This window comes from Equus przewalskii, unplaced genomic scaffold (genome assembly GCF_037783145.1).
Source record: "Equus przewalskii isolate Varuska unplaced genomic scaffold, EquPr2 ChrUn-5, whole genome shotgun sequence".
Lineage (NCBI taxonomy): Eukaryota > Metazoa > Chordata > Mammalia > Perissodactyla > Equidae > Equus > Equus przewalskii.
The window spans coordinates 265865-285502 of NW_027228753.1; the positions used below are offsets into that span (position 1 = coordinate 265865).

The 19638-nt window shown below is 38.9% G+C and overlaps 1 protein-coding gene across 15 annotated transcripts in view; it reads right to left on the minus strand.

Annotated features, from left to right (window-relative positions):
• Window positions 1–19638, minus strand: part of UHMK1 (U2AF homology motif kinase 1) — an 89071-nt gene that overhangs the window by 10452 nt on the left and 58981 nt on the right. For 14 of the 15 annotated variants that reach the window (XR_011536879.1, XR_011536878.1, XR_011536877.1 and 11 more), the window contains 4 exons: window positions 16663–16999; window positions 7328–7532; window positions 5020–5195; window positions 3478–3650 (listed from right to left, as the gene is read on the minus strand). Coding sequence is in view for 12 of the 15 variants with exons in the window: in XM_008533315.2 (XP_008531537.2) it covers window positions 3478–3650; window positions 5020–5195; window positions 7328–7532; window positions 16663–16999 (891 nt within the window). In the remaining 3 variants the exon portion in view is untranslated. The remainder of the gene's footprint in view (window positions 1–3477; window positions 3651–5019; window positions 5196–7327; window positions 7533–16662; window positions 17000–19638) is intronic. The other variant, XM_070608212.1, reaches the window with a different exon arrangement.

Genomic DNA, 19638 nt, shown 5'->3' on the forward strand with positions numbered 1-19638 from the left:
TGTAGTTTCACTGTTTGCCACCCTGAAAGGAGCACAGTATTCAATGAAAAGAAACCTCCTACCAAGGAAGTGGGTTAAACTGGAGGGAAACGTAGAGCAAAATGCTTTAAACCAATCAGGGGCCTATTTGCAACTCTAGTCTACCATCCCATTACCACCTCTCACTACATATGTGCCACTGTGGTATCTTACTAGAGAATTTGGAATAGATTCCTCTCGTTCCCACAGGAAAAAAAAAAGCATGCATACAGGTTTATTTTCCAATCACCTCTACATATCCCTCCTCCTGACCAGCCATGGAAACAAAAACAAGCACATTCACCTTTTACGTTTCCCAAGGGTTAACCTACCAGTGAAAGGTTTACTTCTATGACAACTGTTTACCTTCAAATATTATAGAAGGCTGGATTACAAAAGAAAGCATTTGTAAACTGCATGAAGTTGGAAGTCAGTTTATATTATACAGAAAAGACACACAGTATAAAATTAAAAGGTTTGCTTGATTTTCTACAAGTTAAATCCTGAAAAACTGAGTTCAAAATAACACTTAAACATGAAGTTGATCTGCTTTACAAAACGATCTTTAATGAACATGGTTCCTACCCTGTTAGCTTTGTACTTTTGCATATCACTCCACTCTTTAATTCTTTTCTCAACGCTCTCACACCAGAAAAAATACTTAATTCACCAAGACAGGAGCCTATTAAAGAAGTCCTACAAAGAGTTCCACTACCACATTCTGAATCATTCCCTCATTCGGGTGTTCTTAAAAATATATTTTAATATCTTTTTTTTATTAAAATAAAAAGGGTGAGAGCACAGATTACAGAAATGATTCCTAACATTTGTAAAAGTTTTTAACATCTACCAGTCTTGCCATATTTCAGTTCCACCTGAATATTTATTTATTCATTCACTGAGTACTACATTATGTGCCAGACACGAACTAAGGAGCACGACTGAGATGGGGTTTGTCCTACAGGACCCAAAGGTAGTGGAAAGAGTGACTGGTTACACTTGCCTCTCTGTGTGATTAGCACACTCATGAAAGTTAGCACGCATATTTAAAGTTTTTGAGCTGCCAGCAAAAACATAATTAATCTAACGAGTTTAGTTTTATAACGCAATATAATACTAAAACTAGGAGTTGGGAAAGAGGAATTCTAATCCCGCCTTGTTGATATGATGAGGGACCTTGAGCCTGGAAGTTATTTAGTACTGGAACTCAGAGTGCTCATTTCTGAGATCAAAGAGCTTGACCAGAAGATCTCTGAGGTCCCTTCCAGGTTCAACACTCTCTGACTTTATAGAATTTAAATTGATTCTGAAGCTCAGAGCGGTGAATTTTAAGTTTCTGTTTTAGAAAGAAGAGTGACACCCAGTGGAACAAAGTCAGAAATACACTGTTTGGTTTTTTTAAAGCTTAGTAGCTATTTACAATCCAAAGAACTATTTCTGTTACAGTTTAGTAGCTATTTACACACAGTACACTCAGCGAATACTAGGACAGACAAAGGTCTTTAACTAAACTAACTCTATTTTCAGAGTCAGAAGGAGTCTTATTAGGTCTACTAGCTTAATCTCTTAAAACTTGTAAATTTAAGACATCAGCCTCTGTCTATGACTTGGCATTAGATATACAGATTAATTTCAAGAGAAATGACATCTTTATAACAGAAAATCTCCAACCAAGGATAGGGCATGTCTCTTACGGCAGCTCTTCTTTTTAAATCCAGATATTTCAAATTTATATGTAGTCTAATTGGTTTTTGTCAGAAGCCTATATGGGTTTTTGCTTTTGGCAGAAAGGTCTTTCCTTCACATCAATATTATAAAATTATTCTAAATTTTCTTCTAACATCTTTATGGCTTGTTTTGCTTCCCCCCACCCCCACCCCGAGGAAAACTGGCCCTCAGCTAACATCTGTGCCCATCTTCCTCTACTTTATATGTGGGACGCCTGCCATGGTGTGGCTCGATAAGCAGTGCTAGGTGTGCACTTGGGATTTGAACCGGCAAACACTGGGCTGCTGAAGGGGAACATGTGAACTTTTAACTGCTATGCCATCGGGCCAGCTCCTCATGGGTTTTTTCTTTTTATATTTAATTTTGTAATCCACTTAAAACTGATTTTGGTAAGAGCTTTGAGGGAGACATCTTAGTATATTTTTAGTCAGTTATCTCATTTTTTCCCCCACTGATTCAAAATGCCGTATTTTTATATATTACATTCTTATAAATACACGGATTTGTTTCTGACTAATCTCTTCTGTTCCATTAACCTGTCATTCTATTCTGGTTTCAGTACTACACTCCTACTTTTTATTTACAACCCATACTACTATCTGATAGACTGTCTCCAACCCTCTTCCCTCATCATCATCTTTTTTCAACATTTTCCTGGCATCTTTACATGTTTACTCTAAGCTTTATGATCATTTTGTCAGATGTCCCAAAATAGCCTCACTGGGACTTTGATCAGGATTGTGTCACACTTTAATTTGGTGAGAACTGATACCTTCACACATTTCCAGGAAAGTAACATTTTTATCAATATTTTTAAATTTTCCAAAGTGTTTCTTAGGTCTTTCATGTTTCCTATCTATTTTATTCCTAGATACACTATATGTTTTCTTTGCTACCATAAAGGCATCTCCTACATCATCATCTATGCAATTAAAAAAAATGTTGAAAATGGGGCTGGCCCGGTGGCGTAGTGTTAAGTTCCAGCACTCCACTTCAGCGGCCTGTGGTTTGTAGGTTTGGATCCCAGGCACAGACCTACACACTGCTCACCAAAGCATGCTGTGGTGGTATCCCACATACAAAAAAATAGAGGAAGATTGGCAACAGATGTTAGCTCAGGGCCAATCTTCCTCACCAAAAAAACCCAAAATGTTGAAAAGAACTATGCCAAGGACAGTCTTGTTACATGGCATTACAAACCTCCCTCTATCTAAATATCAGTATGTTTGTGGGCATCTGAGCAGTTATTAATTGCTTTTATTGACCTTATCCCCAATCTGCATATTTCCATCTCATCCACAAGACTACCATGATGAGATACCTTGTCAAATGCCTTGCTGAATCTAAATCTGCTATTTCTATCATACTTCCCTTACCTACTACTCCAGTATCTTTGTCATAGGAAGAAACTGGGTTAATCTGATCAAATTCAACTTGATACAATGAATCCATCCCAGGGCTAGTGAAGATCGTTCACTTCCCCAGGTACTCACAAATCATCCTCACATATCTTAAACTCTTGTGATGGTCAAGCATACAACACTACTTCTAGAATCAAATGTTGCCGATTTAAGAAAAAAAGTGTGTGCAGGATAATAATTTAGTTGCTTTAGAGAGATGAATGGTTCTAAAATATTCAAATCATTCTAATAAATCTAGTTCGACTCCTGGAACATACAGTGACAGAGAACAGGCCATTTAAAGCCTCACCATGGTTGAGAAAGGCATTACCTTTGCTCCACAATCTGCTCCTTTCTGAATGCAAAATCCAATGAACCGTGGGTCTGCCACTTTTACTAATATGTTGTCAACACAATAGACATGAATGCTCCAAATGCCTCTTTGCTCCATATCCTCCACAATACTCTGGGCTGCAAGAGCCCGATAGAGACCACCATTCCCATCTAGGAAATAAAATAGCCCATTAGTAGCACACCAAAATCCATTATGAAGATAACCCAAAGACTGTTGAATGTTTCCAAACTGGGGTGAAGGTCTCTGAAAACCATAGATTCACATTACAGGGCCAAGAAAACTGAATATCCATAAGGAAAGTGCTAGATGTCAAAAAATTATACGACATGATTTTGAAGGTAATTTAGCATTACGCATCCAGTAGATAACATTGTTAATATAAGATCAGGCAACCCCAAAGACCATATTTTTCTTTTTAACTCAGTTTTTTAATAATATAGCCTATAATACATTGTGAAACACAAAATTCTTTATCAGGCAATGATTATTTCACAACATTTCAAGTTTTATGAGCATTTATATGATTCAAGTTAACTCTATATTTACGGCTCCAACACTGAGGATTTTACCCACCTCAAAAATAAAAACACATGCACATTTTACACAAATAATTTAAGAAACCAGATTAACATGAAGGTCTATGGTGATTTAAACTAAATATACGTTAAGAGCCATTTCTTTCTCCTATTTATTTTTAGTGCTGCCTTAATGTACGTCTTCCATCAACGACCTCAGCCACAGCTTAAATGATGACAAAAAAATTAGACAACTTCCCAAAACAGAGCTAAGAACAGTAGATTCTTCCATTAATTAAAAAGAATTAAGTAAGAAAAAAGGAATTGAGATGAAATAAAAGCCCACATGTGGAGGGCACCACTGTTTATTTCCTTTCAGCCTCCCCTCCAAGGACAGGTTCACACAGATATGAATCCGTCAACACGCTGATTTCTGTAGCTGGGAATCTCACTCAGGGTCCATGCAGGTGGACACAGGCGGCATGCTGGCCAACTCTACAAACGCCGTTGACAAGCTACAATGTGCACGTGCCACCCAGAACTGCAGAGCGGTGGCCCTGATCACAGTGTGCAGTTTCGTATTTCTCATTCTTTTATTTAACCCCCTGAAACTATTTCTCTTTGTCATTTAATACCTCCAAACAATTATTTTAATACTGTTTGAGAATTAAGGTACAGATAAACTATAATTGAGCCTCTTATTTATTAAACAGCAGATGGTTTCCAATCTTTCACTAGTGAAACTGCTGTATATAAAATGTTGGGTAAAGAGAATGAACACTCTGCTGCTCAAATTGCTCTTAAGGGCAGACACCCACAAAAAGTCTAAAAGCATATCCATTACACCCGTGGAATTTTCACTTTTTAAATAACCACTAAATTGTAAAAAAAATTAAAAATATTAATTTTTTAACATCTGAATCACCATATTAAAAAGAAAACCAAAATTTAATGATTTGTGACTGCCATTTCTAGTTACCATTAAATAAGCATGCTTACAAACCTGGAGCCATAGAAACCTTGTTCTTCTCTTCTAAAATAATTTTCCCATCAAAACTCATAGCAGGCAGCATTCCCTGCTGAAAAAAGATTACATTCTCTTTTTTTAAACCAAAGTACTTGTGCTTTGTGAAGAATTCCTTTGTAGATTCCATTGTTCTGCCACTGGTCATTATATACCTTGCAAGAGAAAGTAGAGCTTCTAAGTCATAGTGCTATGTAAGTTAGAGCAAAATAAAGTCTGGTCTATTTCCTAAGCTAAAGACAACCTTTGAGAGCCGGGCTTCTTGTTTTGACTTCCTTCGTCCTTCTGGAGAAGGTAGCATTAGCTGCCCCCAAGAAGAGTTTCTTTCATTTCATCAATCCTTATGTATCAAATAAATCTATACAATCAATTACAATATTAACAATCAATCAATCAATATTAAACATGCCTCCTGCAACAGGGAGACTATAACTGGCTCAAGTAAACATTTTAAAACTCTGTGAAAAGTATATTCTAAATCAAAAACTCCTACTCCACATAAATAGGGAGGAAAGGGTAACATTCTAATGATCTCTTATGGTTCTTTTCATTACAATTTTGAAATGGAATCTGGGTTTTGCTCACCCTCTATTTAAAAGCATAAAAGTGATGATTTTAAAATCATAAAAGTGATGATTTAAAAATCATAAATAATAAAAATCATAATTATACTCTCTGTTGTCACAAAAATCTAACCCATGCCAGTGGGCAAAGAAGAAAAATAATTCTATCTAGAACTACACTCAGTGACTGCAGTAGCTTTTGCTCTAACTAGAACGTAGATGACATATAAGGAGAGATTTTTGTCTGTTTCGGTTGCTGATATATCCCTAGCACCTAGAAGCAGGCAGTCAATTAATATCTGTTGAATGAATAAATGAAGAAAAGGGTATAAGTTCCCACTAAAGTAGACATCTGTCTGTTTAACAAATTATCCTGGGTATTTTGAACTTTGGGTACAAAAGGTTTGGGCATGATTTAGAAGATGGGAACAGAGATGGCTAAATCACTCTGCATACGAAAAGAACAGAAATTCTGAGTTGTAAAGAGAAAGAAAAAAATCCAACGTGATAGTGGGAGCCAGGGCTGTCAGCAGAATGTGGCTGCTTAGAACACAAATGCCCCTCAAAAATCCCCAAAGGAATCAAGATGAAAAAAACTGTTCACAGCAGGCCAATATCCTTGTTGAGAAGAGCTAGAAAAGCTGGGAAAACTACAAAAAGCCTATTTTTAAAGGCATCAGAAAGCAAGAGAAGCAACATGAATTGGAACTAAAATTCAAGACAGTGAGAATCTTTCAAAGGGGAGCTAAGGATATGCAGCTGCCTTTTCCTGAGGGTATGTGCTGATCTGGGGGAGTCTGGGCTTGGACCAGGCAGAAGGACAGAAAACCCAGCGGAGCTTTTGTTCGTCACATGGGGCTGAAATAACAAGATGAGGGACCTGAGGGATCCCAAACACACAGCTGGTTTCCTCCTCAAAACATGCTAACTTTCAAAGCTGCTCTGGGCCAGAGATTAAAGTGCTAAATCAAAAACTTCTACAAAGCAGAGCAGAACTTCCCGTAATCTCTTGGTGCCTGGGAGACAAATGCTGGTCGAGACAGGCCCTGAGAACATGGGATACCAGCAGAGACCGAGAACCCAAGTGTGGTCCCAGCAGAGAAGCAGAGGAGCTTTCAGCTGCTGTGTGTGGGGGAAGGGTGGGGTTTCGGGAGGGCTGGCTCGCCTGGGACTTAAGGACATGAGTTTCTAGATGAGAGAACTCACTGAGTTCCCAGAGCAGTGACTGAAAATAGACCCAGACCATGCTGTCATGAAATTTCAGATACTAAAGATAAGAAGACACCCTACATGCTTTCAGAGAGAGAGAGAGGAAAAAAAAAAGATTGGGAATCAGAATGGCAACAGACCTCTCAACAGCCATGCCAGAAACAATAGAACAATGCCTTCAAATTTCAGAGGGAAACTGCTTTTCAATCAGAAATTTTATACACAAACTACCAATCACTGTGAAGTTTCTAGACTGAGAGAACCCACTGAGTATCCAAAGGTACTGAGGTAGAGATGTTAAAGTTGGCGGTGAGTATATGTTGCCCATTAAAGCTATGGCGATCGTCTATCCAGCTATAATACATATTACTTTTAGCATATATAGTAAATTACAGCTCCCAAGAAAATCAGTAATAACAGGAAATATGTCTGCTTATGAATAAAGTATATATGGATTTTGAATGTTATAAACCAATATATGTTCAGACACTCTCCCATAACGAGACATATCTTACCATGGAATGATGCATTTGTTGCCGTGATATTTTTCAGCCAACTGTTGAAGCTTCAGGATACGCTCTGCTTGAATCTGAAAAAGTGTCTTATGCGATGGCAAACCAACATCATACATGCCCTTGGGATATGCAACACCGAGTCTTGTTCCCTGCCCACCAGCTAGAAGAAGAACTGCTACTTTGTTCTGAGAAATCTGGAAAAGTCCTAGAAAAGAAAACACTTGTATCATAAAACCTCTATAATTCAACACTTAGGATTATATATTCAAAGGTAGCAGCAAAGAGTCACCCTATCTGCATAAGGCGTAAAGAACAAGAAATCCACATGGAATCATGTTTGACTATCTTGCTAACAAAAACATTTTTTTTTCCTTAAGATTGGAACCTCAGCTAACATCTGTTGCCAGTCTTTTTTTTTCTTCTTCTTCTCCTCCTCCCCAAAGCCCCCCAGTACATAGTTGTACATTCTAGTTATGAGTGCCTCTGGTTGTGCTATGTGGGACACCACCTCATCGTAGCCTAATGAGTGGTGCCATGTCCACGCCCAGGATCCAAACCGGTGAAACCCTGGGCCACCAAAACAGAGCGCGCAAACTTAACCATTCGGCCACGGAGCTGGCCCCACAAAAACATTTTTATTATTAAAAAATTAAATTTATATAACCCAATCAAACACCAAACAATGACTAATATACTTTAATGAACTAAAAATTTTTTCCCGCTAACATTGGAAGGCAAAGACAAGAGATGCTACAAATGTTTTACAAGTTCTTGACTGCTTATTAGATGTGCCAAGTCAAGAAAAAGACAGGATAAAAGAAGACCTAGGCTTCAGGATGAAGGATGATGCTATTAAATCATCTCCAGCCCATAAATCAATAATAAATAACTAATTAATGAGCATGAAAACATACCAGGCAAGCTACCATCCAGCAAACATAAATAAAAGACACCCTCAGTTAGAAAAACAGTAATGGTTAAGAAGCCAGGTTCTGACGTCAGGAAACCAACTCAACTGAATGAGCTTAAGGGATTTACCTGCAAAAGGGCATCAGGAGACTTTGTGGGGTGATGGAAACGCTCTATATCTTGACAGTGGTGGTAGTTACATGGGTGCATAAATTGTTAAAAACTCATAAAAACCACTGCATTTTATTGCACTTAATTATACTTCAATAAAACTGATTAAATGCCTTTTTTTTTTTTTTTTAAGATTTTTTATCTTTTCCTTTTTCTCCCCAAAGCCCCCTGGTACATAGTTGTACATTCTTCGTTGTGGGTCCTTCTAGTTGTGGCATGTGGGACGCTGCCTCAGCGTGGTTTGATGAGCAGTGCCATGTCCGCACCCAGGATTCGAACCAATGAAACACTGGGCCGCCGGCAGTGGAGCACGCAAACTTAACCACTCGGCCACGGGGCCAGCCACTAAATGCCTTTTTTTTTTAATGGGCCATCTATAACAGTTCAGAAGGACATAAAACTCAGTCTTTTCGTTACTGATTTACTTCTGTCTGGAAGCCAGTCAGTTTTCACCAGTTGAATATTCAGCAGTAATAACCAAACATAATGCTTGAATAAAAATACTATTCTTTGAATCAAAATAAATTCAAGATGGATTTAAGATCCAAATGCAAATAAATGAAACTGTAAATACTATTAAAAGACAGAGGCTCTCAGTTTGGATTTAAAAAAACAAAACAAAATCTTGCCATATCGCATTTTTAAGGGCCACCTCATCACTCTAAGGTAGACAGTCTCAGCACCACAAGGCAGAGCAGCTTGCGGGAAAAGGCAACATGGACACTGGGTCTCTGGGAAGCTGGAAAAGCTGTAAAATGTCAGATGGGCTAAGGCAATGCTTGATGGGTTTTGTTCCTGTTTTCTGAATTTCATACTTTCGTTAAAATTCTCAGAAATTCTATGAACAAACCTGGCCACTGTTCACATTTGCAAGCCAACCCAGAGGGGGCAGTGGTGGCCAGTATCAATTATTACTATTTTTTTCATATCCTTAGGTAATGTGGGTTTGTCTAGTTTACTAACTTTGTGCTCCATGTGTTTTTGATAGATTAGGCTTTCCTAAAGCTAAGATACTAGTATGTCAAGAACTTAAAGAAATATTCTAAATAAACCCATCATAAAGTGAGAACTGTCCCCAGTCCTGACTCTACCACCTGTCTTCATTAGTAAACATGCACAGCCCAAGGACATTATTCAGTGGCTATGTTTTCAATCAAAAAATTTAAAAGCACATTAGATATTTCCATAATCTTCCCCTTTGATATGAAGCTGACCTTAACTACCTGAGACTTAATTTTCTCTCTTTCTCCTTTTCCCGAAACCAGAATGTTGTTATTTTCTCCAAAGCATTTCACTGTACCTTATCAGAGTTTAAAAAAAAATAAAATCAGGGAGAACATTACACCTCAAAGTAATCTAAGAGGTAGGTATAATTTTCCCCATTTTAGAGATAATAGGCTCAGAGAAATTAAGGGTCTTGCCCAGGGTCACATGGCTAGTAAAGGTGAACAAGGATTAGAACCTGACTCCAGGGCCTACTCACCAGGCACTCCACGGCCCCCAGCAGTCTCCTATCACACTCAAACATTTCACAGACACATTACAGCATCATAATTTTGAGAGGTGTACACTTCCCTTCATATTTCTTTCTTGCCCCTTCTTCTCCTTTCCAGTGAATTCATGAGAGGTTGTGCTGCCTTTTTGAAACCTATCTTACCCCCGCCCTACACGAATGGAAAAGTGCCCACCTTCTCCAAAACTTGCCAAACACTGACATTTCTAACAGCACTCCAGATCTGTATCCGCCTTAAGCAAGCCCCATGACCACCATGCAACAAAGAGAGACTGAGATGAAGTAATCTGGAGGGAGCAGAGACTAGAAGGCAGTTTTGAAAACTGTTTTACATTTTATTACTCCCTGCATTATCAAAGAAACTATGGTTTCTAGGGAATACATTTAATTCTGCTGTCATTCACCCAAAAAGCATTATTTTAAAATATAGGTCCACAATCCCTTACCTAACCCTGTAAGTCAGCTTTGTTTTAGAATGCAGAACTCTTTGAAGTTCAGAAAAAGAATATAATACACATATGTTATGTTATATCCCCAGCAGATCTGAGACAGCAGCCTGTAATCACATTACAAGGGATAAATTCAGGTCAGTTTTTGCTACAAAACAGGTTTTGTACCCTTTTAGAACTGCAGATAAATAGCTTCGTCCTGTCTGGACCCTCACCTACCACTAAAGGTGTTAGAATCAGAAATATTTCTAAATATCTTCAGAAAAGTCCCCGAGAAAGGGCCCAGCCGAGTGGTTAAAGTTCCATGGGTTCAGATCCTGGATGCGGACCTACTCCACTCACTAGCCATGCCACGGAGGTGTCCCACATACAAAACAGAGAAGACTGGCACAGATCTTAGCTCAGGGCTGGTCTTCCTCAACCAAAAAAAAAAGTAAAAAAAAGAGGAAGATTGGCAACAGATGTTAGCTCAGGGCGAATCTTTCTCAGTGGGAAAAAAAGTCCCTGATAAATATCTGGACACAGAGGCCTTTGTTCTGTTTGTACTATTTACTTTCTTCATAGGTCATGTGTTTTAAGTTGTTTTACTTTTAATGTGGCTCTAGTCATCCTTCCAGACAGCTATTTTTTTTTTTTTTGAGGAAGACTGGCCCTGAGCTAACATCCGTGCCCATCTTCCTCTACCTCATATGTGGGACGCCTGCCACAGCATGGCTTGTCAAGTGGTACCATGTCCACACCCGGGATCCAACACATCAAACCCTGGGCCGCCGAAGCGTAACGTGCACATTTAACCACTGTGCCACTAGGCTGGCCCCTTTAAGACATCTTACTTTTCACCTTTGACCCAAAGGTAAGTTATTTCCCTCAGCTACGTTACCTGTAAAACTCCCAGTCAACTGTGTCTCAGCTGCTGACCTGATGGCCATCCAACATCAAATAGTGTGTCCAGAGGTTCTAACCAGTTACCCAGATATCATTGTATAAACTTCTCTCTTCCTTGGATCTATTCCCCACACTACTGCTTCATTCGTTTTCCAAATTTTCCACTTTTTAAGCCTTGCTAACCAGCAGCTCAGTGGCCTCATTCTTCATTCAAATAAGTGGCACATGTTTGTTTCCTAAGTCCCTGTCTGCCATACTGTCTTCAATTCCTTCCATCCATGGAGCTGAGAACCCATCTGATCACTACGTCTGAAGAGCAGCATTGAGATTATGCCTGCCACGTGTACATTTCCAGGCAAGTCTCCATTTACATCTCATCTCCATCTAGCCACAACTATTTCAATGAGCCATAACACCACCCATATATATTTTCAGTAAAAGGTTTCTGCATTAAATTCTTCCTGCTTATGCATCTCACTTAGGGGCAGAGACAAACAAGAGGAAAGAAAGCACTCCCCAGATGCCAAGCTGCAACTCTAGGCCAGCTGCAATTCAAGAACTAAATGCGGCTACAGCTGTTGTTAACAGCATCAGATTGTGTGTACACTGGCTGAAGAACTCATCCACTTCATCTGTGTTACCACAATAAACCTGCAAGGTTTATCCAAAGTATGTAACGCATAAATTAGTATCTGTCTTATAATAACTGATAAAATACTGCTTGAAATTAAGTGGGCCAATAAAATGCAGTAAGCCTTTTAGTTATATGGCATTAATACATGATTTCAAACTGTATTTGGCATAACATAAGTTTTATATTGGCAGCACGGCACCTATCTGAAAAACAGTAACAGATTATAAATGTACCTAATGCGTGTGACACTTAGGAAATTAGGAACTTCTCCTATCCCAAAACAACTTCTGAAGAAATATGAAAAAAACATGAAAAGTACATCACTGTATCATCCTTTCCATCTTTTCATTATAGGACACAAGAATTAATAACTTTCCTAGAGAGGGCACCTAACACAGGCCAAAGCAGAGGTTAAAAAAAAAGAATCAAGCCAGAGCAAGCCGTTTCCAGAGCTGGAGAATATCTCTCTCCTTGGAGAGTCTTGCACCGCAGGCCCTACAGATCTGAGCACTTTTCCTGATAATATTTACGTAAGAAAGAGGCGTTTACAGTGACGTGTCACGGATCAAATACTTCCTGAATGACTTCCTGCTTGGACTAGTTCCTCTCGTACACTTTGATTTGGGCAGGTGTCTGAAACAAGGAAGACAGCACAGGTGCTTTTGAAGTAAGTATTGCCAGAACTTTCCATTTAAATTGCCAACACTCTAGGTGACAGTGGGGTAAAGAGCCTATTCAACCGGTGGAAATAAAGGAAGACTGTCCAAGAAAGTTAGTCGGAGGAGATATTTTAAGTCTTTAATATTTAATCACATTTTACAACTGAAACTATTATTTTATAGATGAACTATTTCCCTAAAATTTTAAGCACAAAAACAGACTAGTAAGAGAAATCGCAATTTGAACCAGCTATAGATACTGGGGGACTATTGTGAATTTCTTTAGGTATAATAATAGTATTGTGAGTAGTAAGAAAATGTCCATATATTTAGAGATGCATCCTGAACTATATGAGGGTAAAAACAAATGATATTCGAGATTTGCCTTAAAATACTACAACAGGCCCAGCCCCAGTGGTCTAGTGGTCAAGTTCATCATGCTCTGCCTCAGTAGCCCGGGTTTAGTTCCCGGGCACACACCTACACCACTTGTCTGTCAGCGGCCATGCTGTGGTGGTGACTCACATACAAAAAGAAGAAGACTGACAACAGATATTAGCTCAGGGCCAATCTTCCTCAGCAAAAACAACCAACAAAAAAAACCACTATAGCAAAGAAAAGGGGGAATGGATGAAGCAAAAGTAGCAAAACTTTGATAATTATTTAATCAAGGTAATGCATATGTCAGAGTTTATCATAGTATTTTGTCTCCAAATATCTGTTTCAAAATATGCTTGAAATCTTTCATAATAACAAATTCTTACACAGGCTTCAAAATTATACATAATCCCAGTGTGTGTGAATACGTAAGAAAATACTATAAAATATTACTAGTGAGTATTATCTCTGGACTGTAGGATGGTAGAGATTTGTATTTTTTCGTCTGTAATTTTAAGTATTCTCCAATTTCCCTAAGATAAGCATGTGTTACTTTTAAAATAAATCTAGGGGCTGGCCCCGTGGCCGAGGAGTTGAGTTTGCGTGCTCCGATGCAGGCGGCCCAGTGTTTCATTGGTTCGAATCCTGGGCGCGGACATGGCACTGCTCATCAAAAACCACACTGAGGCAGCGTCCCACATGCCACAACTAGAAGGACCCACAACAAAGAATATACAACTATGTACCAGGGGGCTTTGGGGAGAAAAAGGAAAAAAATAAAATCTTTAAAATAAATCTCTTATAAGTACCACTGCACTAAATTTCAGAAAATGTGGCAGAGATAGTGTTATGAATACATTTTCCCCTAAACAATCCATTTACTTTTCTACCACAGTGCCATATGGTAGATTAAGATCAATTTTAAAAATCTCTCATAGGCAAAAAAGACTAATACTGAATATTTATTTGTTATTATAATATAAATCTGCAAGACTGTTTCATGTTCAGTATAAGCATACATTTCTTTTAATAAAGAACGAGGGGGTTTATTGAGCAAATATAAAATATATTTTCCCCGTGTATCTTCACTAACATGATATTCTCCTCAAAGCTTCTAATTACTTCCCTCAAGATCTTGGTTTCATAAGAGAGATTTTTCAGTTGCTCCTCTACGTTCCATTTTCTACACCTGGCCAGAACACTTGGAGAGTTAAAACCAGATCGCTCCTCAATAAGGAGCACAGTGGTCACTTTTGTATTTATTCTTATGAAATAATTTACCACCCTAGGTGCTCAAACGTCTATTATAATGTCAGTACCCACCAGACACTTAGAAATGACCATACCATGCTTTTACTTCCCCCATCCTGGGGGGTGGGGGGGTGAACTGTCTTTGATATAATTATCAGGATCTTCCTACTATCTGAAACTGCATCATAATCTTCACAATGGCAATCTCTTCCCTCTGATAACCTACTGCAGAAACTTCACTTTGTTAAGAATTTTGCACACACGTGGCAGTTTCTGGCTAAGTGAAAGGATATAATGTCAGTTACAAAGTCTCCTTCTCCACCCCTACTGTTTAAGCCACAAATAAATATTGTTCCCTTGACAGTAAGCCAAAAGGAAGTTTGCATTGCACTTTCTTATACTAGACTTGCTTATTATAGCTCTGGATTTTAGTTTAAATGAAAAGTCATAAATAGACTAAAGTTCCACAGACTCCAACAAAAAGGTCAAAAAGAAGACTCAAATTATAAGAAATGTGGATTGTTACTCATGGTCCCCATTATACCAGGTCAAATCTTTGGCTTTCCATAAGAGTCAATTCTAAGGCTTCATTCCCATAGGATCTCAAGGGAAAAAACAGGCATCTGGGATACAAGAGAGTAAGCAGAGGCCTGTGCGGCTTTGGTTTGGAAACCCAGGGAAGGAGGGGATTACTGAATCTCAAGTTAGCAGAGGCCTCACTGTTACTAAAGCTCTCCATTCAGAAGGATCCACCTGGAAGTCACTCTCTCTCAGCTTCGTGGCAGAGCCCTATTCTGAGTATGAAGCTAGGTTAGCCACGAACAAGCATTTTAGATCTGAAAGGGCCCTCCTTGAAGATCATCCAATTATTTTCAAAGTTTCTTAATCACCAACTCCTTTTAAATAAAACTGCATGTGAAGATCAAATACATAAAAGAGGTCAGGGACAACTGCTCCTGCAGTGGGGAGAGGAAGGGACTGGAGAGCTAGCTGTTCAGTATCCGTTCCCTCCTCCCTACAGGAGACAGTTTCCCCAGCAGTGGAACCCCTAGGGCTCTTTGGAAGGAGTCTGAAAATCAGTAAAGCTGTAAGCCCAGAGAAGGATATGGGGAGGTATACAGAAGACTGATAATGGCGGTCATCTTTCATTTTTTGTGGGGGGGCAGGGAGTGCCAAAGAGTGGAAGACAAAATAAAAACAGCCATGGTGTGGGAGACTATAAGGTTATATGTAAAATATTATTGCACATCTATAAAAGTAAGTATGTATGTAACCAAGTGCTAGGTGGCAATGTAAGCAAATAAAAACAGATTTGATGGGGTTACAGGCAATCTCTCCATAGTATTTGTTATTTTGATATTATTTTTGAAATGCTGTCTTTTAAAAAGAAAAGAAAAGCATTAGTCCCATCTGTGGATTCTACAGTTGAAGAAATGCAGTCCAGATTTGACAAAGAGCATGTACCAACACTCAAGGACCTAAGCTGAACTGTTTAGTCCCTTTTACTTACAGATGAGTAGATTATAAAAACCACAACTCTAAACTCCAGCAAAAAAGCTACAATTGAGCTACTCTGCCATTCTCAAAAGCACTAATTAGTACTAGTTACTGGGGACAGATTTTAGGATACATTTCAGAAGAAAAAGCATTGGGGCAATTCAACAAACATTTATCGACCAACTTATAACTTGTAAAACCCTGTTCTAAACGCTTTGTGACAAACACAGACAACTGGGACTAGGACGTGGGCTGTTCTTTAAGAGTTTACAATGTTATGATGATGACAAACATAAACAACTTTTATTAAAGAAAACCATGGACAAATAACTCCAGCTTAGAACACTGAAGCAAAAGGCGTGGATCAAACAGTATGTGTGGTGAACCTTAAAGAATGAGTCTAAGTTCCCCAAGTGGCAGAGTCACTGCACTGCACAACCCCAGGAGACAGCCTTACAAGGTGAGCCACCTGAGAGAGAAGGGGCAAAGGCCAGACCAAGCTAGGGATAAACATGAGCAAAGGCAGGAAAGGCACAATCCAGTGTTCAGAGGAAGGTGAATTATTGGGTCCAGTTAAAATGTGTGGGGCGGTGGAATGGAAAGTAATATAGGAGACAAGATTTGAAACAAAGGATAGGCCAGGTTAGGGAAGGTTTTTAGATTAAGCCAACACAAACTGAAAGACTGAACTTGTGCTTCAGGAAGAGAAATCTAGTAGAAGCACAGAAATTGAGGAGGGAAAGTGACTAGAGGCAAATTAAGACTTGAATGAGAAGAGCCTTGAATCAGGCGCCAGAAATGAAGAGAGAATGAAGGGACCAGCAACCAGAGACAGAGCAGAGGTCTTGGCTACACAACCTGTCACTTTCTGATTGGTCACCATGTGTAAGGTAGTATGAGAGACAAACATCAATTACATGATTCAGTTACTTCAACAATTTTAGTCTATCTCATAACAAACTTTAGAACAAATATTCACATGAGAGTACCTTCACTTTCCCAGGCCTGGAGCTGATCCTGATCCCTAGTGGCACTGCCCAACACCTCTCGAGGGACAGGTTCCATTCGTGCATCCACCTTCTCTTGCTGAGAGGACTGGTTAAATCCTTCAATGGCCTTTTGGAAAAAGAAGTTCAGCTCCTCAAAGTTCATGCCCTGGAGCTCTGCATAAAGTTCTACCTGTTGGGCTTCTTCCAGTTCATTCCAGAACTGCAGCAGGTGTTCTTGCCCAGCTTTGGACAACCTGAGTCTGAGGTCATTAACATTCATAATGCTCTGGTAGCCAAGCTTTGTGAAAATAGGCGTGTAATTTCCGTACCTGTAAACCTAAAAGAGAAAAGGAATCAATAGTAGGTCATGGTCTAACCTCTAAACCCGAGGAGTTTTTCCTACTAAAAATAAGTACATTTAAAGAACTTGATATTAAGGAGATGAACTTCTGCTTGTCCGTCACAATATCTGTAAGGGATCAAACTTGTAAGATGATACTGATTAGCATTACATGCCAGGCGCTGCACTGAGTACTTGACCTACATGGTCTCATTTAATTTTCAACAACTCTATGATATAGATACTAGTATTACCACTACTTTACAGTTGAGGAGACTGAGGCATAGAGAGGCAAAGCAACCTGGCCAACTGGTAGAGCTGGGAATGTGAACTCCAGGGCCCACACCCTTTAACCATCACATTTAGTCGAGTCTGTGTTATTCCTCTGACCACTAAGCTACCGATGAAAGAACACCTGACTGCTTAATATTTCAACTGCTCTCCTTTTATCTCTAATGATGGAAACAACGCTGTTGTATTCAGAATACAACAAAATTCAAGAACACAGGACCACTTATAGTCACGAAAAATACATTTTATTGCAATAGCGACTTCTGCAGACAAGCAATAAAAAGATGTCTATTATCTTTACAAAGAATTAAGCCCTAAAGGGACAAGCAATACACATAACAATCAATGGAAAAGACAGTGTTTTTTAAGAGCATTCTGTGATAATATGGTAAAATTTTAAAGTGCATAGTACTAAAAAAACAAGAGAACGAAGAAATATTTCATCCACTCATCTAATACAGATAAATGCAAGAGAAGACAGGTGTTGTTTAGAAAGAGTTCACAAAGGAAGCATGATCTAGCCATGCCTCAAGGGTTGAGCAGATTCTATAGATAAGATTAGGAACAAGCAGAGCCAGACGGCCATGAGGAGTAAGCGTGTACGGGATGGAGAGCAGGAAGAAAGGTGAAGTTTTACGTAGAATGTTTGGAAATGACGTAGAGTAGGGCTAAACCATGAAGAGCCTTGAAAACTAAGCAGAGGAATTTAGCTTAACAGAACAAGGAAGAGTCAACAGTAGATTATTAAATGGGCAGTGTCACCATGCTGTAGAGAGACAAGAAGAAAGACCAATGGCAAAAAATAGATTGTAAGAGGAACAACTAGAAGCGTTGTTAAAAGACAACTGCAGGTATGAAATCCAAAGGCCTGAACCAGATTATCTACAGGGGAAATAAGAGTGAAAGGGATAAATCTGAGGGTCACTGTAAAGAACCGTCACCACATTATAACTGAAACAGCCTACTGTCTTCTCCTCCTATAAGAATAGCGAAAGGTAATACACACAGCTATTCAAAGCAAAAGTCTGGAGTTCAGCTGAGTTACTTAATTTCCTCAGGCCTCAGTTTCCTTACCTGTAAATAACAGGGGTTAACAATATCTACTTCATCAGGACCATTAAATATCAAACACTATTTACCAACTCAAGTCAAGAGAACTCACATCTAGGACTCCCTGAGGTGGCAATAATAGCACCTAACACATGTCACTTACTGTGTGGCAGTACAATTCTTACTGCTTTATAGATACTGGTTCGTTTAATCCTCAAAACTGTTACTGGGCTTACTTTACAGAGGAAGAAACTCAGCTACAGAGAGAACTCCCAAACTAGTAAAGCAATAGAACTGGGATTCAAATCCCGACAGCCTGACTCCTAAATTCATGCTCTTAACCATTAAGTTATACTGCCTCCCAAGAGAAAGACGACTCTATGTGTGTGTGTGCGTGTGTGTAAAAGAGACAGGTGGCGAGAGAGAGAGAAAGGGAAACGTTATTCATACTTTATTTATTCAGAAATATAAACACAACTGATGTTCTTATATCTGACTCACTTGGCAGAAATGAGTCCACAAGGCAACAGAATCGAGAAAGAAAATGCACAGGACGCATAGAGAGAAACTCTACAGGATGAGTAAATACTTCCCTTCAAAAAGCATTATTACTTTTTATTCTATATTGGGTATGTTGATCCAAATCAGAAATTGCTTAGAAATAATTTTAACTACTGTCCATTCAAAAATAAATTCGAGAAAGATATTATCATCCAACAGAGACAGTCACATAACTTCTAGATGTTTTTTCTTTTAATTAGATGCCCCCTAAAATTGAACTGACAGACTGGCTTCATGATTCTTCTTATAAAATCAATTTAAATTAGATTAGCACATAAGATTGAGTATAACATATTCCCAACTTTTAGTTTGATTTGTTACTTAGCTTTACTTCAGGGATAGAATACTTCAAGTGTGAAATGAATGATACTACCTATAAATACACTTTATGAGTTAGCAATGATTCATAACCAAATAAAGGCTTCCATATGAAATGAAAATGAAACCTCATTAAGTGTGGGACGCAGTTCTAGCTTGCTGTCACCTGAGACCTTCATCCCTACCTCCCCGTACTTTCTTCAGTCTTTCTATCTGCTGAAATCGCACCCATCTTTAAAGGCCCACCTCACATACACTAGCTCGAAGTGAATCTTTATGGGCTTGGGAATCAAACAGAACTGACTTTTATTCCTGGCTCTATCGCTTGGCCCAAGTAGCAGACACTTTGAACTTTGGTATCTTCATCTGTAAAATGGGAATAAAAAAATTTTCCTCTCAAGGTTCAGAGGCATAAA